At 52.5% G+C, this 25,380-nt stretch overlaps 1 protein-coding gene across 1 annotated transcript in view; it reads right to left on the reverse strand.

The window, feature by feature from the left end:
- NELFCD (negative elongation factor complex member C/D) overlaps window positions 1-25,380 on the reverse strand; it is a 591,264-nt gene that overhangs the window by 16,254 nt on the left and 549,630 nt on the right. Inside the window, exon 14 of the mRNA XM_069651053.1 lies at window positions 2,342-2,471. Coding sequence (XP_069507154.1) covers window positions 2,342-2,471 — 130 coding nt within the window. The remainder of the gene's footprint in view (window positions 1-2,341; window positions 2,472-25,380) is intronic.

The raw sequence follows: 25,380 nt of genomic DNA on the forward strand, positions 1-25,380 counted from the left end.
TCCTGCAGCAGCAAATGGAAGTACAGCCAGCTTTGAGAGGATTTCCAAATGAGTTTGTCTAGGGGTCGATTGGTTGCACCAACCCAAGGGGAGGAGTCGTCCTTTGCAGGGCTTCTCTAGTCGAGGCGAATTCAGAGCTTCAGCACTGCAGCAGGGCTTCACCGGGCAAACCAACGGTCAAGGATTGCAGCAAGCTTCTCTTCCAAGTTTTTTTTCGGACTCCTTTGTCCAGTGGTTGACTCTGCATTCCTTGCAAGAAGCCTTGTCTTTAATGCAGGTTTCTCCCATTCATTCGCAGCCTGTCACTCACACAGCAGGGTGGCTGTCATTCAAGGACAGCCAGAAGGCCAATAACCTTTGGGTGCATTCCATTAACCAAGGATACTAAGCACAGGGAGTTTCGGGGTCCTCCCTTGCTTCCTGCCCTGCCAGACACGCTGGAGCCAGAGGCGGGCTTCACTAGTGAATCCCACCAAAGCCAAAAAGAACAAAGGGACCAAACCTGGTTTGGCGTGCAGAGTAAATCTCAAGAAGGACCTTTCCAACAAGAAATGGCGAAAAAGGACAACCATGGGTGCTTTACTGCAGTTACAATTGCAGCCCGCGGTAAAAACACTCAATGGTAGTAAAAAGTAAACCACTGCCACCAGCCATTAACTGTGGAAAGGGTAACAAATATGTTACATGAGAAACTAGACAAAGTTTTTAACATACTAAGTAACCCCTCCAGCACCCTATTGGAAGATAGTGTGCGCTGGATCTAGAAAGTTACAAAATAAAAGTAAAGCCAATTTCACTTCACTGCTCTCGGAAACAGTAGTTGATCCAAGAGAAGGTATTAAACCTTTGAGAAATCTAAAAGACTTCCATGTGCCACTCCACTGAAGGCGCCGTGTGTCACAATGTAAAAAGATGATGCCTATGGAGTTTGTCAGACTTCAAAACCAAAAGGAAACTCAGTCCAAATCAAAATAAAAATACATGAGAGTCCAGCAAACAAAGTTGGGGGTCTTTAAGGTAGAAGGGAATCAGCACATTTCTGAGAATTCTCCCCAACAATATACATGAGAAACAGCAATTCAACAGAGGCAGCCAAATAAAAAAACACCTAGATTTGAAGTTGACACAAACATGCAGAATACACGCTTTTAAGCAGGGCAGCTGTTTTTTTTTTTATATATAATGGACCCAGATTTGGGTTTTCCTAAGGGCGGTAGAGATGCAAAGTTCAAGAAAGGCAACAGAAATTCTAGTCACCTAGATATGAATTTCATCAGACATGAAAAATTCCAGGTTTTGGACAGGGCTGCTAGATTAGAGCAGCTGTTGTTCGAGAATACATGAAAAATGTCAACATTCGGCAACATGGGCCGTATTCAGCAGACCAAGTCAGTCAAGAAGTGAATAGTTCGGCAGTAGATGTAAAATACGCACAAGGAAAGCAACTGTTAACTGGTACAAGGGATGCAGTTCAAGGAGGCAGGCCAGTGTGAATGTAGAGGAGGCAAGACAGGTCAAAACGCACATGTGGAGTAGCAATGGGATGCAGCAGCAGGGTAGAGGGTCACGCGAGCTCGGAAAGATGAGGTCAACCATATCTGCATTTGGAGCACAATGCAAGGGCTCAGAGCAGGGAGAATGTCGAGCCGTGGGGGCACGGGACCCGAGTGCGTTAGCAAGCGCTTTGCGTGTGGTTGCTGGTGGCAAGTACAAACGGGACTATGGCAGAGCGGGCAACGTGAACAAGCATGCGACACAAGGTTTCACACGGCACTGCGCGGCCACGGCTGGACTGGCCACACATGGGCCTTAGTAGTGGGCCTTTGTTCGGAGGGGTGGGGGGCGGGGTAAGAGAGTGGCAGGCCAAGCCTCACAATTAAAGGCGATGGCAATCACGGCTGCGGTTGGACGGGCAAACACAGCACTCCTGTGCCAATAATGGCGGCGGCCATGTTTGAGATGACAAGGCCCCAGATTTAAACAGCCTCAGCTGGGCAACACGAATGCCCACAAGTAAAGTTTGAAAACAGCCCCACCGGGCAATTTAGAAGATGGTGTACAAACGTCATTGTAACAATTAAAATTGGCAGAGTACATCAGGCACAGCCCAACTGGGCTTACCTAGGTTGCTGGGATCTCGTAGCTAGGTGTTTACCACCGTGGCTTCTTGAATCTTGATACCGCAGCCTGCGTCCGAAGCCGGCGAGGCTCTCATTACGTCATAACCTCACAGCATGGCGAGAATCAGTGTACAGACTCCTGTGCACTTAGTTTTACTTGTGTCTACATTACATATAACGCTAGAACAACATCAGAGTAAAGAAGGCACACGATTTCTTACCAATGAATTCTGTTACAGGGTCATGTTCCCCTTCTGTTTTAATCGTCCCTGCAATGCTGTCGTTCTCCAAGATTGGGAGAAAAAGATGCACAAAGTCGGAGGTGTAGGGAGGAGCAATGACATCCAGCACCTGTGGGATAAAGGAAGCGCTTTGTCACTTTTCTATGGCTGATTGCTGCTGCATCTTTCAATTCATTGATGAAAAGGTGGTTTACTGCACATCACAGATATCTCCCACACCTTAAAGCATTTGTGAATTTCAAAGTGGACATCACAAGCTACTTCCACTAAGGGGGTGCATCATTACACATGGCTTCATTGCCGATTGGGAAAAGGCCATAGGCTACAAGATTAAAGGCTCAGGAATGCCATGAACCACACCTGCATCTAGCCTACTAAAATTAATCTAACTTCACACCATCTCACATCCATACACCGTCAATGTCTTTTCAAAAAACAAGTAGGCGCCATATTTACAACTGTAACCAGTATATACTACTGTTTGGTCGCCTTGTCGCAACCGTTTCTGCAATGTACGCAGCATTATCCAGTAATATCAAATTTATTGTTACATACCAGTCCGGTTCACGACTTGTGTTTTGTGAACCCTAGCATGGCTTTATTATTAGCAAGGCTTTATTATTTAAGGAGTGTGTGAGATGTGAATAAGAGAATCCCCATCCTTTAAGACTGCAACTACAGCCTGCACTTCAGTGTATCACAACAGGCATCTAATAACATGATGCATGGTAAACATTGCTGAATATTTGTGTCTGCATTAGGTGATCCGCACCCACATATGCTGGGAAAGGAACAAGTTACTTACCTGTAACTGTTGTTCTCCAGCATGGGTCTGGCATGGATTCACATGCTCATGAATATTCCCCGTCGTCAGGCCGGGAATCCTCGGTAAAGAAAAAAATCGGTATCAGTTTCGTTTCTGATCTGTCTTTCTAAGTAGTAACCAATCACTGGTCTCTGGGTCATACTGCCCCCAGCCAATGACTGCCCACTCCCTAAGCCCCGCCTCTGGAAGCCATCTTCAGATTTGGTAGCACGCAAAGTGGCAGTATGACCAAGTGAAGAGCTGCAGAGGGGTAGGAGGGAGGGTTCGCGTGTGAATCCATGCCAGACCCATGCTGGAGAACAACAGTTGCAGGTAAGTAACTTGTTCCTTCTCCAGCATGGGGTCTGGCATGGATTCACATGCTCATGAATATAAGAATACATAGCAGTACACACATGCACAACCAACGGGAGGTGGCAAAGGCTCAACATTAAGCATTACATCAAAAACTCAACATTAAGCAATTCTTACCCCCCCACCAGGCTCACCTTAGGAGAACAAGTTGCACAGCACCGCTTGGCCGACCCTGGACTCCTCCCTGGAATCCCGGTCGACGCAGTAGAATCTCTTGAAGGGGTGCGTCGACCTCCACGTAGCAGCCCTGCAGATGTCCAGCAGGGGCACACCAGACAAGAACGCCGTGGTAGCAGCGATAGCTCTGGCCGAATGGGCTCTCGGACAGCCAGGTAACGGTCGGTTTGCCAACCGATGACAGTGCATGATGCAGCCGGAAAGCCATCTGGAAATGTAAGCCTTCGAGAGAGCCTTCCCTTGGTTCACAGTTCCAAAGTTCACAAATAGCTGTGATGTCTTCCGAAAACTCTTCGTGGGGTCCACGTAGAACTTCAGCGCTCTAGCCACATCCAGCGAGTGCAAAGTCCTCTCGGCCGGTGACGGGAAGAAAACAGGTAACACCAAGGGCTCATTGAGGTGGAAGTCCGACGGCACCTTGGGCATAAAAGAGGGGTGCGTCCTCAGCACCACCCTCATGTTGTGAAAATTCAAGTATGGAGGCTTGCAGGATAGGGCCTGGATCTCTCCCACTCGTCGTGCGGAGGTGATGGCCACAAGAAAAGCAGTCTTCCACGATAGGAACTTCAACGGTGCTGAATGCAGGGGCTTTCACCGGCAGGAACAGTCCCCTCATAAATTCCTTCACCAGGCGATGCGACCACCAGGACGCCCGTCCTGTGGTTCTGGTGTATCGGGAGATTGCAGCCAGATGTATCCTGATGGAGGCGTGAGCCAGTCCAGCCTTGGCCAGCGACAGCAGGTACGGCAGCACTTGAGGGTCCGTAATCCGTAGAGGGTTTATCTTCTGTGCACGGCACCAGACAGAGAACCTCTTCCACTTATGTCCGTAGCCCTTGAGAGTTTAGGACGCCGAGGCCTTTGCAAGGACCTCTCTGCGGTCAGCCGGGATATCGTACCCTCCAAAGTCTAGTGCTGCAGGAGCCAGGCCTGCAAGTTCAGCAAATCCGGGTCGTGATGAAGTATGGCGCCTCCTTCTCTGGAGAGAAGATCCGCGGTCCGTCGGCCGCTTGACTGGTGGGGACGCTGACAAGTCCAGAAGGTCCGGGAACCAGATCTGCCTCGACCATGCCGGTGCGACGAGGCTCATCCTGCACGGGGACCTCTTGAGCTGGTTGACGAGTCGGAGCAGCAACGGCAACGGAGGGGACGCATAAAGGAACAGGCCATCCCAGGGGAACGAGAAGGCCTCGCCCATGCTCCTCGGCTGGGGAAACCTGCTGGCGAACCTCTGGCACTGGAGTTCGTCTCCGTCGCGAACAGGTCGATCTGTGGTTTTCCCCATCGTCAGAAGAGTCGATCCACTTGATCCTGATTTAGTTCCCACTCGTGGCACGAGCGCAGCTCCCTGCTGAGTGAGTCTGTGATGGTGTTCTTTATCCCTGCAAGATGAAAGGGCACTAGAAACATCCCTTGGGCGATGGCCCAATGCCACAGATCCTGGGCTTCCTTGGAGAGGGCTGGGGATCTGGTTCCTCCCTGCTTCCGGATGTAGAACATCGTGGTGGTGTTGTCGGTGAGGATCTGGTTCCTCCCTGCTTCCGGATGTAGAACATCGTGGTGGTGTTGTCGGTGAGGATTCTCACCACCTTGCCCTTGAGGGACGGGAGAAAGGACCTGAGGGCCCAGAACACTGCACAGAGCTCCAGGATGTTTATGTGGAGCGGTTTCTCCTCCGGGACCCAAAGGCCTCTCGCGTGAAGTTTTCCGGTGTGCGCTCCCCACACTTCCAGGGAGGCATATGTCATCACCGTTATCTGGTGGGATGGGGTCTGAAAGTCTGTGCCCGCCGTCAGATGAGCGCCGGCGCCCCACCACCGGATTGCTCGTCGGAAGGTCTCGTTGAGCGGGATCCTGTCCTCGAAGCTGCCTGTCGCTTGGATCCAGCGGGCGTCGAGGAACTCTTGCAGAGGGCGCATCCGAACCCTGCACAGGCGTACGAGATGTATGCAGGAGGACATCATCCTGAGGAGGGACTTGATGGACCTCACCCTGGCCACGTCCGTGGCCAGCAGACGCTGCACTTTGCCCAGGATGGCCTTCGTCCTTTCCTCCGACGGCGAGGCCAGACGTGCCACTGTGTCAAGCTTGGCTCCCAGAAACAGTACGACTTGCGACGGGACCAGGTGGGATTTGGGGAAGTTGATGGAGAATCCCAGGTCCGTGAGCAGCTGGACGGTCTTTGCTTTGCGATCTACGGCAAGCTCCCTTGTCCTTGCTCGGATGAGCCAGTCGTCCAGGTAGGGGTGGGCGTGGATCCCCTGCAGGCGCAGTCGTGCCGCCACTGGTACGAGGCACTTGGTGAACACCCTGGGTGCCAACTTCAATCCGAACAGGAGGGCCTTCAACTGGTAGTGCCGTCCTTGGACCACGAACCTGAGGAACCTTCGGTGTCCTTTTAGAATGGGGATGTGGAAGTACGCATCCTCCAAATCCAACGACAGGAAATCACCCTCCTCCAGCTGTCCCAGCACGTGCTGGAGGGTGACCATCCAGAACTTCTGTGCCTTGATGTACTTGTTCAGTCGTCGCAGGTTCAGGATGGGGCGCCATCCTCCTGTCTTCTTTTTCATGAGGAAGTACCTTGAGTATACTCCGGAGCCCCGGAGCCTCTTCGGGACGAGCTCGATGGCACCTTTTTTGAGCATCGCCCTTACCTCCAAAAGCAGTTGAGGGACGTGATTTTCTTTCCTGGCCACGGGTGGAATGCGGGGGCACTTTTTTAGAAATTCGAGGGCGTGCCCCTGGGCCAGGGCGTCCAGCACCCAACGGTCGGTGGAGATGGACTCCCACATGCTGACTAACTTCGCCAGCCGGCCTCCCACTGGGGTGCTTCGGTGGGGGCCCGACACCGCTGTCGGTTCAAACTTTCTTGGAGGACGCCTTGACGCCTTGGCCTCCCTGGCGACGATGGCGGGGTCCACCCGACTTGCCTCATCCACTATAGGCTTCCTGCGACGAGGAGCGGGCCGCTTGGCGGTACGTAAAGGAGCCACCGCCGAATCCTTTGGAGGCACCTTGCTTGCCTCCGGTGCTCCGAAAGGATGTCCTTCGTTGCCGGAGAACACCTAGGGCCTTAGCTGTCTCTGTGTCCGCCCTGATGGCTTGGAGGGACTCATCCACTGTTTTCCCCAAACAGATTGTTCCCGTCAAACGGCATGTCCAAAACCTTGGCTTGTACGTCCTGGCGGAAATCCGTCGCTTTGAGCCACCCTCGTCATCTAAGGCAAACGCCATTGCCTAGATGGCGGAAACCTCTGTCGGCAATGTCCGTTGCCACCGTAATGGCGTGATCCAACGCCACTTTGCCTTCTTGCAAGATCTCCAGGGCCTCGGCCCTCTTGTCATCCGGTAGGAAGTCCAACAGGGGGCGATCTTGTACCATAACTCCCTGTCGTAGCAGGCCACAATCGCAAGGGCATTGGCCGCCTTAATGGTTGTTGCCGCTGACGAGATAACTCATCGTCCCATTGCGTCCAGCTTCTTTCCATCGCCGTCCGGCGGAGAAGTTGACATTGAGGCCGATGACCCCCCCCTCTTTCTTCTTGGCCACCGCTGAGACGTCCGAGTCAGGGGTCGGTTGTGCCCGAAGGCACAAAGGGGCCGCGTCGGGGACCCGGTACTTCTCGTACCGATCCCTCTTAGCAGGCGTCATAGACGGGTTCTTGAGAAGGGTGAGACCCTCGTCCCAGATGTCATCCAACAGAGGCACGGCGAGGACGGTCTTCCTCTTGGCCTCGCACCGTTGGTAAAGGAAACCTTCCTTCTTTTCTTCGGGGCAGAGATGAAAAAGCTCGGATGCCCTGGCGATCATTGCATGGAAAGATCCGATCTCGTCGGGCGGGGAGGCCTGGGATGGGGGCGATGGGAGCTCTGTCCCGTCGTCACCGCCGTCGGTACCCGTCATGGCCGTGCCCGTTCCCGTGTCATCCCCAGGGACGGGGGACGTGGGTAAAGGCTGAGCAGGCTGCGAGGGCTGAAAAGGCGGGGCTGGATGGATCCGTCTTCTCTTGGTCAGGGGGCTTCCCGCCAGGCCTGGTTCTGGCTCTGGCTCCTCCGTCGATCCTGGTTCCGGATCCTCCGTGGGTGGTAGGGGCAATCTCGTCCTTATCTCCGAACATAAGGATTGTATCGCCAACAAAATGGCCGCCGAGTTATCCTGCGGCCCCAGAAGAGACAGGTGACTAGGACCCTTGCCGGTGCTGCCGTCACTCTCGTCACCTTCGTCGGGATCCCTCCTGCGGGGACGGGCCTCTAAGACACCCTCGACGAGGCCCTCTAAGACTTCTAACAGCTCCTCCTCGGATGCTGTGTCTGTGTCCACAATGACCACCCCCCCCTTTTTCCATCGGGGTCTTCACGGGGGTCTTTTCGATGGGTCTGAAAGAGGCTTCCCTCTGCGAAGGCAGGGAGACTCTGGGCCCCGAGGTCGCCTCCACTGGTGTAGCCTCCACAGGCTGCGCCAGGGCCGCCGCAACTTCCTCAATAGAGGCCTTGGCTGGGTGAATCAAGGCCTTTACCACCCTGTGTGGGCCTGTGGCCTTCACCTGGTGGGGGTGGGGTGGGTCACCGCCTCGCTCCCCCTCGGCCGGATCCTTCAAGCTTGACCGGGGCCTCTCCAGAAGCTTCGCTGGGTTCTCAGCCTTCCTCTTCCCTGAGCCAGAGTTTTGGCTCGTGGTTGATGGCGCTGGAGAGGGTGTGCCCTGCCTGGCAGCCGAGGAGCCCGACTGTTCGGCACTCCCGGTGCCCGCGGACTCGCAGTACTTTGCCTTCTGTTGGGCCCCTCACAGGACTTAGAAGACCGCTCGGACTTCTTCTTCTTCTTCTCACCTGACGGGCTCTTTCCTTCCAGCCAGTTGGAGAGACAAAGGTGTTGGTCCCTGATGGTCCGTTCCGACATGTTCCTGCAAAACACACAGTCCTTCTCCACGTGCGTTTTGTCCTCTTGAAGGCAGTAGAGACATTGAGTGCTCGTCCTCCTTGAACACATTCTGCAGCTGGCATCCAGGGCAAACCCTGAGCAGCTTTCTGGGCGTCGAGCTTCCTTTCTCATGGGCCATGTCGGGTAGGCTGCAGAAAACTTCTGGAATCCTCCAACTCGATGAAATCTTCACCCATGAGGGGCGTAGAAAAATCCGACACGGATCCCCGTTAATCGGATGTAGTGACGGTGGAGCTTGAGGCTCTATTTGACCGAAAAATGAGAAATTCTCTTTGAAAAAGCGCGAAAACGCAGCAAAAGCTCGAGAGCTAAACACGAGGACTCCCAACACGTGAGCGTGCGGTAAAAATCTGAAGATGGCTGCCAGAGGCGGGGCTTAGGTAGAGGGCAGTCGTTGGCTGGGGGCAGTATGACCCAGAGACCAGTGATTGGTTACTACTGAGAAAGACAGATCAGAAACGAAACTGATACTGATTTTTTCTTTACCGAGGATTCCCAACCTGACGGGGAATATTCATGAGCATGTGAATCCATGCCAGACCCCATGCTGGAGAATAGTAATTCTCTCCACGTCCGTCAATATTTTGCTTTCAACAGTTATGCTTTAAGGTACATAAATCATTGAGTGCTACCCACAATCATCCATTTGCAGACAGGAAATTGACAATCTTCTAAAAAGCCACCAACAGTGGTTTTATCTATGAAACTTTCTACTCATGCTCCACTTGGTTGTTACATGATGAAAGATCCAAGAGGGAAACACCAGACTCCATTTGTTGGTCAGAATTCATCCTAGTAAAACCATACAGGCAGGTACCTTTATTTGCTGGAAGCCCCCCCCTGCACCTTCAGACCCCTCCTGACCCATCCGTCTCCACTCCTCTACTCTCAATGTTACATCCTACCCTCAACCACCTCAGTAGCTCAATCAGAAGTAAAGGGTCAACGCAGAGCAGGGATTCTCTCTGCAGCTAGCACAGTATGTTTTGTCAGTGACATGCTCACCACACAACTTTGACCCGATCTCAAATTCTAACCAAGATCCTTGTTCCAGGCAGTCTGCTCTTGGATGCTGGAAACACCATATCCTCAATAAGAGTTCAATATAAAGTCATAAATATTTGCCTTTTCTATAGCAAATTGTGGCTAATTCTGAATTATCAAGTGGTTCATCAAGAACTTTAGGAAGGCAAAGGCTTAAACTAGCTTATCTGATGACAAAAAAAACAAAATCTGTAATTTAATACCTGCATGGGTGATGCATGATAACGTTCTAGCATTCAAATGAGGCAAATGGTGGCATAGTCTGCCCATCTCGGGTCGTCCACCGTAAAGTTGGCATATAAAAATAGGCCTAGATTGGATTGTAGTAGGTACACAGAGCTCGCCTTCAGTTGAGTTTAGAGAGAGACCATAATGTACACCCACTCCAGAAGGCCCAGTCCATGGCGTTTGGCAAACCACAAGCCAGGAAATCTTGCTTGAAAGTAGCCCTGAGTGGCGGCCGCAGGGGTGGACTGGCCGAATGGGAACTCTGGATTTTTCCCCGTAGGCCTCTGCTTCAGGGGCCTCTTTTGTGTAGTATTTCCAAATTTTCCCATAGGAAAATGGTTGGACTTGCTGAAAATGTGTAATATGGGGCCACTTTGAACATTATTTCCACGGCCTCCTTTCGGTTCCCAGTCCATCCCGAGCAGGTTACGAGTTTTGATTATTTGGAGGTCCGCCTGATGGCCAATTGTGCCTGGACTAACCAGGTAAAGCGGTCTGGTCTTAAGTTGACCAGGAAATGTGCAGCCGTATCTAGATTTATACAGGCCATGGGGTGGGTCCGATCAGTGTAATGTAGCAAATCTATATGAGCCAGGCAAAGCAGACAGCTCAATATGCAGACGAATTGTGGGGTATGGAACAAGTTACTTACCTGTAACTGTTGCTCTCCAGCATGGGTCTGGCATGGATTCACATGCTTATGAATATTCCCAGTCAGGCTGCGAATCCTCAGAAAAAAAAAACTGTTTTAGTTTGGTTTATAGGAGAAAGACGGTTCAGAAACTAATCACTGAGCTCTGGGTCATACTGTCCCCAGTCAATGACTGCCCTATACCTAAGCCCCTACCCAGGCAGCCATCTTCAGATTTGGTAGCACGTAAAGTGGCAGTAGGACCAAGAGAAGAGCCACAGAGGGGTAGGCGGGATGGTTGGTATGTGAATCCATGCCAGACCCATGCTGGAGAAATTAATAGTTACTCACCGTAGTGACCAACATACGTCCATAGTACCCTTTCCTCCATACTGTATAGGCGTCCCTCGCAAGGGACGGGAGAGGGAACCTTTTTCACCAGAAAAAATCATCTTCCCCTTTAAATTTAGAGGCAGGCGGGGGCATGTCCCTGGGAGCATGCACTCGCCTGACTCCGCCCAAAGGCGCCACTCCTCAGTCCCCATTGACACGTCGACAATTTTCAACATTGCCTAAGGACACCAGTATTATTAGGGGGTAGGATGGTGGGGCGTATGGAGGAAAGGGGACTATGGACTAAGACGGTGAGCAACTATTAATTACTCTTACGTCCGGTCCCCTTTCCTCCATACTGTATGGGCAATGACAACTGAAGGTAACCCTAGGGTGGAAAGGAGACCCTCCTTAAGCAAACAGGTTTCTTAGAATCGCCAGCCCAAAAGCTGTGTCTGACCGAGTAGTGCTTACAGAAAGCCGACGCGGTGGCCCAGGTAGCCACCCTGCTGATGACCTGCCACGGCACATGACGTTGGAACGCGATGGCTGTGGCTTTGGCTCTGACCGCATATGCATGCAAGTTGGCCGTCACTGGTTTGTGCTGCCTCTCATAGGCCTCCTTTATGGCTGTGACCATCCACCTTGCTATGGAGGCCTGATAGCCGGGCTTTGAACCACCAAAAGTGATAAAGAGGGCATCCGACTTGCGGAAGTCTTTGGTCCTGTCAAGGTAGTATTTTAGCACGTGTTTGACATCCAGACAGTGCAAGACCCTCCGAGGCTCATTCTTTGGGTCGGCGAAGAAGGTGGGTAAGACTATTTTCCTCGTTTAGATCGAAGGATGAGGTCACCTTGGGTAGGAACACAGGGTGCGTCCGGAGGACCATCTTGTCCTTGTGAAAGGTAGTGTAGGGCTCTGATGCCACCAGAGCCTGGTTTTCGCTGGCTCTGCAGGCGGAGGTGAGGCCTACGAGCAGCGCTGTCTTTAGGGTGACCAGCCTGATGTCCGCGGACGCCACTGGCTCGAACGGTTTGTGTGCCAAGGCGCCCAAGACTACACTGAGGTCTCACACAGGGTGTGGCTTCTTTATAGGCGGGTAGAGCCTGTGGAGGCCCGCTAGATGCCATTTGACCACCGGGCTAACGAAGGAGAAGAGACCCTCCTCCGAATTTCTCTAAGCTCCTATGGCTGCAGCATTTATTCACCTGAACTCCAGAGTGGGCACGGTGTGCCAAGAAGGAGAGTAGGTTGTTAAACGTGCACTTAAGGGGGTCGATCTCTGTAGAGTCGGCCCAATGACAGACACTGGACTATTTGCTCTTATATTGGCTGCTGGTAGCTTTGTTTCCGGCGCCCTGGATGATTTTCAGGTTAGCCTGAGATAGGCTCAACTGTTTCAGTGTGACCTGCTCAGGAACCATGCTGCGAGGGCTAGCTTGTGAGGAGCCGGGTGGAGTACTCTGCCCCCTGTTGGGTCAGGAGAAGAGCTGGGCCCAGAGGTAAGTGAATGGGAGGCCTGTCCCATAGGCATAGCAGCTCAGAGAACCACAGTCTTGCTGGCCACCAAGGAGCTATCAGAATGAGGCTGAGGTGACAAGATTCCTTTATCCTGCAGATCACCCTGTGCACCAGGGGTGTGGGCAGGAAGGCGTATGCTGTCATGTAGTTCCATTGTATCTGGAATGCATCGCAGAGGGAGCCCAAGCCCTGTCCCTGCCAGAAGGCGAACTGCTGGCATTTCCTGTTGTCCAGAGAGGCAAACAGATCCACTTGGGGTTGCCTCCACCTGAGGAAGATCTCCTTTAGTACCAGGTCATTCAATTGCCACTCATAATTGTCTGCCTCCTGGTTGGACTCCCCTGGGAGGTGGACAGCGGTGAGGTAGATGTTCTCCAGAGCCCATTCCCACATGCTGACAGCTAGGTTGCACAGCGGAGGGGATCTGGTATCCCTCTGCTTGTTGACATAGTACATTCTGGTGGAGTTATCAGTCTGGATAAGTACTGTCTTGCCCTCCATCAGAGGGAGGAAGGCCTTGGGGGCCAGCCATATGGCCTTCAATTCTAACCAGTTGATGTGTGACTCCTGTTCCTGCTGAATCCAGACTCCATGGATGCTGTGACTGTCCAGCGTGGCTCCCCAGCCTTCTAGGGAGGAGTCCGTAGTGACAGTGACCTGCGGGGGAGGCTGCTGGAATGGCTTGCCCAGCCGCAGGTTGCAATCCGCAGACCACCCTGTGAGGTCTGGGTGGAGGGATGCAGGAATGTCGACAAGCTCCGTTTGGGAGCCCCTCTGATTCCATGAGGCTGCAAAGTGCAGCTGTAATCTCCTCATCTTGAGTCTTGTGTGGGGTACGTCCAAAAGGACAGCCACCATAATACCCAGCAGGTGTTGGTACCACCAGGCCGAGGTCACTGTTCTGGAGAGGAAGTGAGTAGTGGCTCTCTTGATAGCCGGGATCTGGTATTTCGAGGGAAAGACTCTCTCGGAGCCGGTGTCCCAGATGAGGCCCAGGAAGGCCAGGCTCTGCGTGGGTTGCAGCTGAGACTTCTTGAGATCGATAGTAAACCCCAGGTCGTGGAGTGTGCTCATACGTGCGGAGGAGATGTGGAGAACGCCCTCCTGAGTTGAAGGCCAGTCGTCCAGGTATGGGTACATGTGGTGGCCCTGGGCACTGAGGAGGGCTGCCACCGGATTCATTAACCTGGCAAATACCCTGGGGGCTGAGATGAGGCCAAAGGGTAGCACCTTGTATTTGGAAATGGCAGCCCATGATCCTGAACCGCAGAAAGGACCGAAAGTGGCTGCCAAGTAGGGATGTGTAGATCCGCGTCCTTCAGATCCAGGGAGCACATCCAGTCTCCCGTGTCTCCGCAATGAGTGCTGGCGTAACCATCTTGAATTTTTGTACAGAAAGGGAGAGGTTGAGGGTGGAACGGTCCAACACAACTCTCTGGCCAGCCTGGTTCTTCTTCCGTATGGCGAAAATCCTGCAATAGAAGTCCAAACCTCGCTGGGACTTCTTCCACTGACTGGCACTTGACGAGCGACAGGATCTCCGCCAACAGAGTTGCTGTCCCAATCTGTGTGAGAGGAGGGGAAGAGGGAGGCGAGTAAGGGACCGGTAGGTGGTACCCCGTGAAGACTACAGAGGATCCAGGGGTCCGAAAAGTTCTGACACCAAAATTGCACCTGGAAGGCAAGCCTGCACCCCACTGGAGACACGTGGACCCGAAGGGGCGTGTCATGCCTTCTTTCCCTCTGAGGCTGTTGCGGAGGAGGGGGATTGGAAGAAACTCTTGCCCCCCCCTTTTGTTTCCTCCGCTGCTGACTCAGAGAACGGTCAGGTTGCCTGGATCTCAGTTCTTGGAAGCCCCGGAACCTGCCAAAAGCTGCAACTTGTCGGAGCGTTGCTGCAACTGGGTGTAGGCCTTGGGCGTGGCCTTCCTCTGTTTGTGAGCTGTTCTTTTTATCCAATTCGTCATCCGTGGTGGAGTGGAAGAGGTCACTATTCTCGAATGGAAGGTCCAATATGCGTTCCTGGACATCGGGATTAAATTTAGTAGCCCGGAGCCAGGCCGTCGTCCTCATGTCCGTGGCAATGCAGTTGGCCTGGCAAGAGTTATCTATGTGGGCCACAGTGGACTCAATTAATTCCTGCGATACCAGCTTGGCTTCTCCTAGGCCTGCCTTGAAGCGCGCTTGGCTCTGTGCCGGAAATTCCGGGAGGAAATCCACAATTTCCTGCCAGAGCCTTTGGTTAACGGCTGCCAGCATGGCATCGGCATTGGCCTGACGCAGGTGCAAAGATGCATTGGAGTACAGCTTTTCGCTGTACGCCTCCAGACTTTCTCCTCCTTGCCTAGAAGTATCGAGGACAAGGTGGCCGAGGACGACTGAGGCTGAGAATAGAGTGACGCTGCAGCGATCACGGTTGAGTGCGGTTGAGGATGCGCAGAAAGCAAGGAGTGTATCCCCCTCCATTTGCCTATGCTTGGCGTCGAGGCGCCGATTGATAGGCTGGGCCGAGTGCGGCTTGAGCCACCCTTTCTTGGCCAGGAGGACTACGTCTTTCTGCATCGGGATCCCCGTCTTGGTAGGGGGTCTTAGGGTGAGGACTTCTGCCAAGACCCCCTCCTCGGGCTGCTCTACCTCGGGCTGAGGAAGGCCCAAATATTCTGCCAAACCTGCAAGGCGGTTGTGGAAGGCCCTGGCTGAAAGATGGAGTGTCGGGGTTGTCCTCCTCGTCCATGTCCACCAGCGTGCTCAGAGCGTCCAGAGTTGGTGGAGGAGTGCTGGGCGCCATGGGCTGCGTTATGGAGACTGGATCCGGTGGCTGCTGCGGAGGATGGAGTGGAACCGCCTGTAATGTGGGAGGCAGGGAAGCCAGAATCGGAGGAGCCGGCTGGGGCAGCGGCAGCTGCGGCCTGTGGGCCCATAGGAGGAATGATTATGGGCGCCGGTGGGGTGACCTAGGGGAGCATATCCCTGATGGCATCCCAGAGGATGACCTCCATCTGGAAGTTCGCATAAGCCCTAGGAACCTTTAGAACAGGCTTGTCCAACCTTTTTGAATCAGGGCCGAAGCATTAACATTTTGTCACCCGGTGGGCCAGTGAGCCAAAAGTCAACACCCTCACCAAAAGCAGTATATTCAAAATCGATGGTGTGTGACCTTTGATACAATAGCATCACAGGCAGTGATAGCCATGCAGTCCTAAAGATAGCTTTTGGCGTCAGGGACAGTGATCAAAGGTTAGTTTCTTGTGATTTCTTCCAGTGTGTATGTGTTGATATTTTTCTGAAATAGTGGGGGGAGACTGAGCGTCGCGAGGGAGATATAACGATCTAGGGAGGGTTTGGGGTGCAGCCCCCCCCTCCCCAACCCCCAAGATTTATTTTTCAAATATAGGCCTGAAATGGTGCATTTTACAGCAGGAAATGTGGCCAAAAGGTTTTTCATTTTGTACCTATTGTGTACGTGTTATACTCGTGATACCATGCCTCCCCTACACAACACGCCACGCCACTTTGTTAGCAATGATTTTGTCATCTAAATTAAGTAGAAAGACGTAGCGATGGGAAAAATATGCCTAGCAATGCAAGCTTTCAATTTTCCATCGTACACCAAACTAAATTAATGGAAAACATTTGAAGCAAACAGAACCAATTCAGATAGCAAGAGATGAATGCTGGCCCTTATTCTCATAGGATGTTGTGCGACAAGAAGAGGAAAGAATAGCAGAACAGGGTCAGAAGAGGAGAATCAAAATCCATCTTTCGGCTGAAAAGAATCTTGTATTGAACAATACACCCTGTGTATCTCAGGATGATTTCAGAGAAAGCACCTTTCCACATACTATGCCTGAAGAGGCATCGGCGTGTGCCAAATATCTTGAAGGAGCACAAAGCATTCCACAGCATAGAGAAGTTAAATGTAATGCTGAAAGCACACACATTGCAGCAGTGAGCGCTCAACCCACTGAGCTATCATATTGGCTATAGTAAAATGAGCAATTATTCGGTAGTGGATACCATTAAACTGGTAACTGAGATTTAACAGCAGACCAATTAAGTTCATCTGCAGGTCTGGTGCAAAGTTGGTCGCATGTCAAGCATGCATACATCTACTTTTCAGGGTTCAGAGGTTGGCAACATAGGGAAAGCAGCGCACTCGCAGGACATCCACACCCATACAAATTAATAAACCAGGCCATGGCCTGTGACTGCCTCTGGTGCCCCCTCCAGGGGGCACCAGAGGCAGTAACAGTGCTCCGCCACGGTCCAGAATTCGGGTCCACAGACCCGACAACATTGAAAAAATAAATTAATAAACCAGGCCATGGCCTGTACGGCCTCTGGTGCCCGCCACACCCCGGTTTATTTATTTATTTGCTCAACGTACCTGGTTGACGGTGTCCAGTCATAATGTCGAATACAATAATGTCGAAAGTCAAAATGTCGAAAATATTTATTCGAAAATAAAAATGTCGAATTTTTTTCGATTGTTTTTCGAATTAATGTTTAAATAAATAAATAATTAATTATAGTTTATAAAACAATTTTTTTTAAATGGTTAAAGGTATATCCATGGTGGGTGGGGGGATGGGGAGGAGGGGGTAGGGGTTTGGGATGGTTTTTTTTTAATAATTAATTATTTAATTAATGTTTTATTAAATACTTTTTTAAAAAAATTAAAGGTATATCCATGGGGGGGGATGGGGAGGAGTGGAGGGTTGGGGTAGGGGTTTGGGATGGGGGGTTTGGGGGGGGACCCCCCCCAATAAAAAACGTGTGACATTTTACATAGTTATTTTAACATTGGTTTTTCGATTTTTTTTCGACATTTTATTTTCGAATTAATGACTTTTTCTATTATATGTATGTGTTTTCGACATTTTTGTAATTCGACATTATTTTTTCGATATTATGACTATAAACCCTGGTTGACACCAGACACCAGTCCCACCTTGTGACTCATTCCCCCACCCGCTCTGCCAGAGGGGGGTATTGGGCGAGCAGCCATCTGGCGCAACGGCCATTTTGTCGAGCTGCGTACCATGTGGAGAAGTTGTGGTGCCTGGCTTGCTGGAACCAGCCCCGCCCAAGACGCTTAGTGTTGTAACATAAGGCCTATCCCACCCCCTGGAAGGCCTATTGCCCTTGGCAGGATTGCCGGTAATGCTGCGTGAAGGCGCCCCCTCTGACATGGTGCCGGTACTAGGACGTAGCCCCTCAGGTGTAAGACCGGTAAAAGAACCTTGCAGTCCCTCATCACTGGCACCGGAAGGATCCGCAGACCTCTCGGCTGTAAGGCCGGTAGCTGGACTAGCCTCAGTATGTGTGCTGGTGCGAGAACCCGAGAGGTGCCTCCCGGCCGGGCACTTCCTCAGAAAGGAACCGCCCTTACAGTGTGCAATGGTAAATAGAGGCCTTGCCTTTGAGCGATGTTTGACAAAGTGCTTTAGGGTCCTCCGGAGATGACTTCTGGAAGAGCTTGCTCCACCTAGCTAGCCAGTTCTTCAGTGCATGTGGAGTAGGCGCGTCACACGCGGAACAACCTTCCCAGCTGTGGTTGGGGCCAAGGCAGCGGAGGGAAAGGGCATGGGGGTCGGATGTAGGGAAGAGACCCTCGCAGGCTGGACACCTGCTGAAGTCTACATGCGTCGGGGAAGAGGATGGCGTCAGAGGACCAAGTAACTAATTGAAAAGAAAAAGACAAAGATAAAAGAATATCCGGGGAAGAGCGTGTGATATTGCATGGCCGAAGCCAAACCCAGGGGCGCTGGTGAATTTGTCCCATTTCTGTCGACGTGGAAAAGGGGATTGGGGTGTGGCGCTGGTGGGCGGAGGCAGCCGAACGCATGCTCCCACAGCAGCGCTTCTAAATTTAAAGAGGAAGATGATTTTTCTGGTGAAAAAGTTTCCGTCTCCTGGCCCTCGCGAGGGACACCCATACAGTATGGTGGAAAAGGGACGGGACGTAAGGCAAGTTATTTGTTCCTTCTCTAGCATGAGGTCTGGCATGGATTCACCTGCTCATGAATAGTGAATACATAGCAGTACACACATGCACAACCACGGGTGGTGACAAGGCTCAACAGAAGCAATTATTCTTACCTCCTCACCAGGCTCACCTTCAAGCAAACAGTTTGCGCAGCACTGCTTGGCCGACTCTGAACTCCTGCCTGGAATACCTGTCGACGCAGTAGAATTTCGTGAAGGTGTGCAGAAAGGTGTCGTAGCAGCAATCGCTCAATGAGAATGGGCTCTCGGTCGGCCAAGCAGCTGTCGGTTTGCCAACTGGTGACAATGAGTGATGCAGCTGGAGAGCCACCTGGAAATGACAGCCTTGGACAGGGCCTTCTCATGGTTCACAGGACCAAAGTTCACAAAAAGCTGCGAAGTTCTCTGGAAACTCTTTGTGCGGGCCACATGAAACTTTAGCACTCAGGCCACATCCAGCAAGTGCAAAGTCCTCTCAGCCGGCAACAAAGGCGCTGAAAAAAACACAGGTAACACAAAGGGCTCGTTGAGATGAAAATCCGACGGAACCTTGGCATGAAGGAGGGGTGCGTCCGCAACACCATCCTCATCTCGTGGAAAGTCAAATAAGGTTGTTTGTAGGATAGGTTTTGAACCTCACCCACTCGTTGTGCCGAGGTGATGGCCACGAGGAAAGAGGTCTTCCACGACAGAAACTTAAGCGGAGCTGTACGCATAGGTTCGAATGGGGCCCCATGAACCTAGTCAGCACCACGTTCAGTTCCCACGCAGGGGGCGGCGCCTTCATCGGAACAGTCCCTTGATCAATTCCTTGACAAGACGATGCGACCACAGTGGAGACCATCCCGAACACCTGGTGTACCGGGAGATGGCCGTCAAATGTTCCTTGATGGAGGCGTGAGCCAGCCCCAATTTAGCCAACAGTAAATATGGAAGCACTTCAGGGGCCGTGACCCTTAAAGGGTCCATCCTCTGTGATTGGCACCAGATTGCAAAACGCTTCTATTTGTGCACGCAGCATTTCAAAGTCGACGATGCCCTGGCCTTGGCAAGCACCTGCCTGCAGTCCTCCGGAAGCTCGTGACCACCGAACTCTAATGCCACAGGAGCCAGGCCTTCAGGTTCAGCGATCCTGGGTCGCAGTGCAGAATTGCGCCTCCTTCCCTGGCGAGGAGGTTCGGGACCACTGGCAGCTTGACTGGCAGGGACATAGACATGCTGACAAGGTCCGCTACCAGATCTGCCTCGGCCACGCTGGGGCGACGAGGATCATCCTGCACCGGTACCATCTGAGTTGACGGATTACTCGAAGTAGCAGTGGCAATGGAGGGAACGCGTACAGAAAGAGGATGTCCCGAGTAAAGGAGAATGCATCTCCCATGCTCCCTGGCTGGGGAAACATGCTGGCGAATCTCCGGCACTTGGCGTTCATCGCCATCGCAAACAGATCGACCTCGGGTCTGCCCACTTGAAGAAAAGGTTGTCCACTTGATCCTGCCGAAGCTCCCACTCGTGGCAACAGCGCAGCTCCCTACTGAGCGAGTCAGCAACGGTGTTCTTCAAACCTGCCAGGTGAATGAGGAACATCCCCTGGGTGATGGCCCATTGCCATAAGACCTGCACCTCTTTGGAGAGTGCCGGGGATCTAGTGCACCCCTGCTTCCGGATGTAAAACACTGTGGTGGGATTGTCCGTGAACACCCTCACCACCTTGCCCTTGAGGGACAGGAGGTACGACTTGAGGGCCCAAAACACAAGCCGCAGTTCCAGCACATTGATGTGCAGAGTCTCCTCTTCTGGAAGCCACTGTGCTCTGGCGTGAAGACGTCCGTTGTGGGCTCCCCATCCTCGCAGAGAAGCATCCATTGTGACCACCTCCTGGTACGGGGGGCTCTGAAAGTCCGTGCCTCTGGTGATGTTGGAGTGCACGCCCCACCACCTTATCGTTCGATGGAACTCCTCGTTGAGCGCTATTTTGTCCTGGAAGCATCCGGACACCTGGACCCAACGGGCATCAAGGAACTCCTGAAGTGGACGCATCCGCAGCCTGCAGAGCCGAATCAGGTATATGCACAATGACATTGCAACGACTTTATGGCCCTCACCGTGGCGATCTTTAGTGCGAACAGCCGTTATACCTTGCGCAAGATGGCCGATATCCTCTCCTCCGACGGAGCTGCTAAGCAGGCCACGGTGTTGAGCTTGGATTCTAGGAACCGAGCGTCCTGCGATGAAGTCAAGCAGGACTTTGAATAATTCACGGAGAACCCCAGGTCTGTCAGCAGTCGGACGGTCCTTGCCATGTGATCGACAGCGATCTCCTTTGACTTGGCCCGAATGAGCCAGTCGTCCAAGTAGGGGTATTCGTGAATCCCTTGTAGTCAAAGATGAGCTGCATCCGTAGCTAGGCAGTTGGTGAAGACTCTGGGCGCGGCCTTCAGTCCGAACGGGAGTGCCTTGAACTGGCAATGCTTCCCTGGACAACGAAGCACAGAACTTACGATGCTTTACGTGTATGGGTAAGGGGAAGTACACATCCTCTAGATCCAACAACAATAGTCTCCTTGCTCCAGTTGGCCGAGCACATGCTGCAGCGTGATCATCTGGAACTTCTGGAACTTCATGTATTTGTTGAGTCGCAGGTCGAGAATGGGCCTCTAGCCCCCAGTCTTTCTTACGAGAAAGTATCTGGAGTAGACCCCAGAGCCGCTGAGAGACCAGCTCGATCGCCTTTTTCTGTAGCATGGCCCAGACCTCCAACAGCAGCTGGGGGACGTGTTGTTCCTGTCGGGGGCACAGGTGGTATACAAGGACACTTTCGTTGAAATTCTAGGGCTTGTCCGTGGGCGAGAGCATGCAGCACCCAACGATCAGTGGAGATGGTCTCCCACACACTGACAAAGTTCACCAGCCGGTCTCCCACAAGGGTGCATGGGTGGGAGCCCAACGGCCAGGCCGCCTTGCGATCCCCGACGACGGCGGCGTCCGCCCCAGAAGGCCTTGGAGTGACCCCTGTTGTCTTCCTGGGTCAAGGAGCAGGAGGGCTGGCGATAAAAGAAAGAGCCCTCGCCAAAGCCTTAAAAGACTGGTTAGACTTCCCTCCTGAGGAACGAAAGGACGGTAGTCGTCGCTGCAGAGTGCCTAGGGCACGTACCATCTCCATGTCTGTCTTGATGGCCTGGAGGATTCATCCATAACATTCTCGAACAGGTTGTCCCCATCAAAGGACATGTCCAGGACCCTTGTCTGGACCACCTGTCTAAAGTTGGTGGCCTTGAGCCAGCCATGATGGCAAAGGCAGACTGTTGCCAATCTGGCAGAACCCTGTGTCCGCAATGTCCAGGGCCACTGTGATGGCGCGGTCCAACGCCACCTCGCCTTCCAAAGTCTCTACCAGCTTATCATCAGGGAGGAAACCAGCAGCGGAGCCAATTTATACCAAAGCTCCCGGTCGTATCTGGTCACGATCCAGAAAGCGTTGGCAGCCTTGACCGTCGCTGAGTAGATAACCTTTCTACCCATGGAATCCAATGTCTTCCCCATGTTGTCCAGAGGGGCAGATGAAGAAGACGCTGAACTCTAAGACTTCTTCCTGGCGGCTGCCGAGACCACCGAGTCCGGCGACGGCTGAGACCACAGGCACTTGGGTGCAGAGTCCGGAACCCTGTACTTTTTCTCTAGACAGTCCCTCATCGCTGGGGCTGTTGCGGGGTTCTTCAGCAGTGCCAGCCCCCCCATCACAAATGTTATCCAGGAGTGGGACCAAAAGGATGATCTTCCTGTTCGCCCCCCGGCGCCGATACACGAAACCTTCCTTCTTTTCCTCCAGTATGAGTTGGAAAAGCTCTGATGCCCTGGCGTTCACTGAATGGAAGGATTCTAATTTGTCCTTTGGAGAAGCCCTGGGCGGAGGTGACGGGAAGTCTCCCATTCCGCCGGTGTCATCCGTGCCTGTTGTCGCTTTGTCCGACTGTCTCCCGATGGATGGCGTGGAGGTGTGGAATGTTTCCTCTTAGCCGGCGGTTCCCCCGGTGTCAACAGGGTGGCCAGAGCTGGTTCAGCAGGCTGCGCGGGTGGCGGGCCCATCAGCACCCTCCTCTGTATTTCCGACACCAGCATGTGGAGGGTCAAAAGGATGTCCAGTGAAAGATCCTTTGGCAGCACCCTAGGTGCTGGTGTGCTGGGCCCAGGGCCGTCGTGGGGAGGGGGAGAAGGATCCGCAGGACCAAGGCCTTCGTCGTCCCCATGGACGGTATCACCGTCTCCTCCGGAGGGCGATTCCCAGACGTTCCCCTCAGCATATTCCCCTTGGACGGTGTGGACCGAAAGGATCCCATCCTCATCAGATTAATAAATATCAGTTCCTTAGAGACCTTCATCGCCCACCTCATCCCCCCGTTCGGGTCCTGAGGAGTCGGTCTCGGGCTGAGGTCCGGCATCCTGTCCTTCAGAGTCTTCTCAATCAGCTTGCTCGAAGCCTCCCTCCTGTGAGGAAGAAACACCCTGCCACCACCAACTCAATGGAGGAGGATACTTGGCCTGGTGTACCTGGGCCTTCACGAAAAGGCTGGCTCCCTTGTCTTGCTGGGCCCTCTCCTTCAAGGATGGGTCGGACACCTTGTCCTGCTTGGCCTTCTCCTGAGGGGCCGGGTCGGACCCCTTGTCTTGCTTGGCCTTCACGGGTAGGTTGGACACCGTACCCTGCTTGGCCTTCTCCTACTTGGCCTTCTTCTGAGTCACTCTCAGCTTCCCCGGGGTAGCTGACTTCCTCTTGGATGAAGAGCTAGAGCAGTGGCTGAAGACCAATGCAGAGGGAGACAACGATCGCGCCCTGACCGTCGCAAGACCCGCACCAGCGGCGACCCAGACGGAAGCGGACATGCAGTGCTTGGCCTTGTGTTGGGCCCCCACGGGTGGGATGCCCTCAAAGGACTTAGAAGCACGCTCTGGTTTGCCGGATCCAGTAGAGGCATGCCCCTGGGAACTACCTGGGGTAGAAGCCCTGGCCTTCAGCCACGTCTCCAACCGTTGGTGTTGATCCTTCATTGTGCGCTTAGTGAAGCCACAGCAAATTACACAATCTTCTTTATGCGTCGGTGGATACAATACAAGCACTGGGAATGTTTGTCCTCCGTGAACACATTCTGCAAAGCTTGAAGAGGAAAGCGCCGTCCTCATCTGACATGATCCACGTGGTGTAGGCCTTTAGAACTTCTGGAAGCTTCCAAGAAGAACGCTCGACAAAATCCGCCCTTGAGCCGAAAAACAGATCCCTGTTAATCGGAAGGAAAATCGATAGCGCACACATGCTTGTTTGACCAAATTCGAGAGTTATCCTATCAAAAGTGAAAAAAACGCTGAAAAGCCTGAAGAGCGAAATGGGAGGACTCCCACCACTTGAACGTGTGGAAAAATCTGAAGATGGCTGCCTCGGGAGGGGCTTAGGTAGAGGGCAGTCATTGGCTGGGGGCAGAGTGACCCAGAGCTCAGTGATTGGTTTACAGGAGAAAGACGGTTCAGAAACGAAACAAACTTTTTTCTTTTACCGAGGATTCCCAGCCTCACGACAGGGAATATTCATGAGCATGTGAATCCATGCCAGACCCCATGCTGGAGAACTGTGATTTAGCAGGCCTTCAGGGTGTGGAGCAGAAATGTTTTAAATCAGTTCTGGGGCTTCCTGTGATTGCGCCAAATGTCCAGTTTCTGTGGGATTTGTGTTTATTTGGGCTTGCAGAGCAGGTATTTCTTTGGGCTAAGTTGTGGTCTAATAGCAAACTGGCCCACTATAGAAGAGCGGTCAAAGATGTATTAACCTGCCCTTGAGGTCCAAGTTTGTCCTGGTTCCGAGTCATGCGTAGAGAGCTGATCATGGTGGGGATGGAAGGCTATTGGCTGCAGCCTGATTGTATTCCAAGGAATTTCTAAGTATTGTATAAGAAGGCCCTGAGATGGGAGAGCGATTCTAGAGTGAAACTTGTGTGTTCAATCAGCCCATCTCCCTACTCCTCTAGGAAACCAACCCATGGGTTTGAATGGTATCTTAATATTATGCCATTGAAACAAATGAGGGCTCTGCACATGAAGACGCGCATTGGCATTCTGTCACAAGCCACTCAAAAGCATATTAGTAATGCGTCTTATCCAGCCATTTGTCCATTCTGCCCTAGTGAAGTTGAAAGTGTTGGGCAAAGTTAAACAAAACGCACAAGTATGTGAGGAGGAAATATCTGTTGCCCCTAGTCATGTATTTTAACACCAACAAATTCTGACGGTGCTGCACTTCTGCTTGGCTGGTGATCCTGATGTGCTGTATGGTATGAGGCACTTTCTGTTGTTGGCATGGAGGAATCGGCTCAATCATTTATCTGCAGCAGGGAATTCTCCAGGAGCACTTTGTGTGTAATGGGAGATTTCTTTTTTTTAAATGCGCTTAGTTCTATCTATTGCGTATGTGAGAAACCTGAAGGTGTCTCACCCGTTAGTCCCCAGAGATCTGTCATGCACGTGGCCAGGACACGACCATCGCTATTGGATTCAGTTCCTGGGGGTAGACCAGTGGGGGAGAATCACCTGGATGAGGGGTCTTCAAGGAGTGGAAGTGGGACACCGAAGGGTGAGACGCAGCACCACCTTCCTATTAACACCCTTTCCCCATCCTACCCCGTAGGATATTTAGAAGCTCTACCACCCCCCTTTCCCGACACAAACACTTTCTTACACGATGAAAGACAACGTACTAACACCAGAGCTGTGTACCCTACATGTCCCAACACAAGGGTCAGGCAGAGTGAGGCAATTGACAATAACTGCACACACCTGACGGCTTTTCCCTTCCCCAAAGGGATAGAAGGCAGAGCACTACAGCACACTGGAAGCAAGTACAAACGCACGAGGAAGCAGCTATTACAGGACGGCAGCTCAAATGGGGGAGAAATTATTACTCACTGTAGTGATCAACGTACTCTTAGTC

Source organism: Ambystoma mexicanum, chromosome 3p (assembly GCF_040938575.1).
Source record: "Ambystoma mexicanum isolate Mex_15411 chromosome 3p, UKY_AmexF1_1, whole genome shotgun sequence".
Taxonomy (NCBI): domain Eukaryota; kingdom Metazoa; phylum Chordata; class Amphibia; order Caudata; family Ambystomatidae; genus Ambystoma; species Ambystoma mexicanum.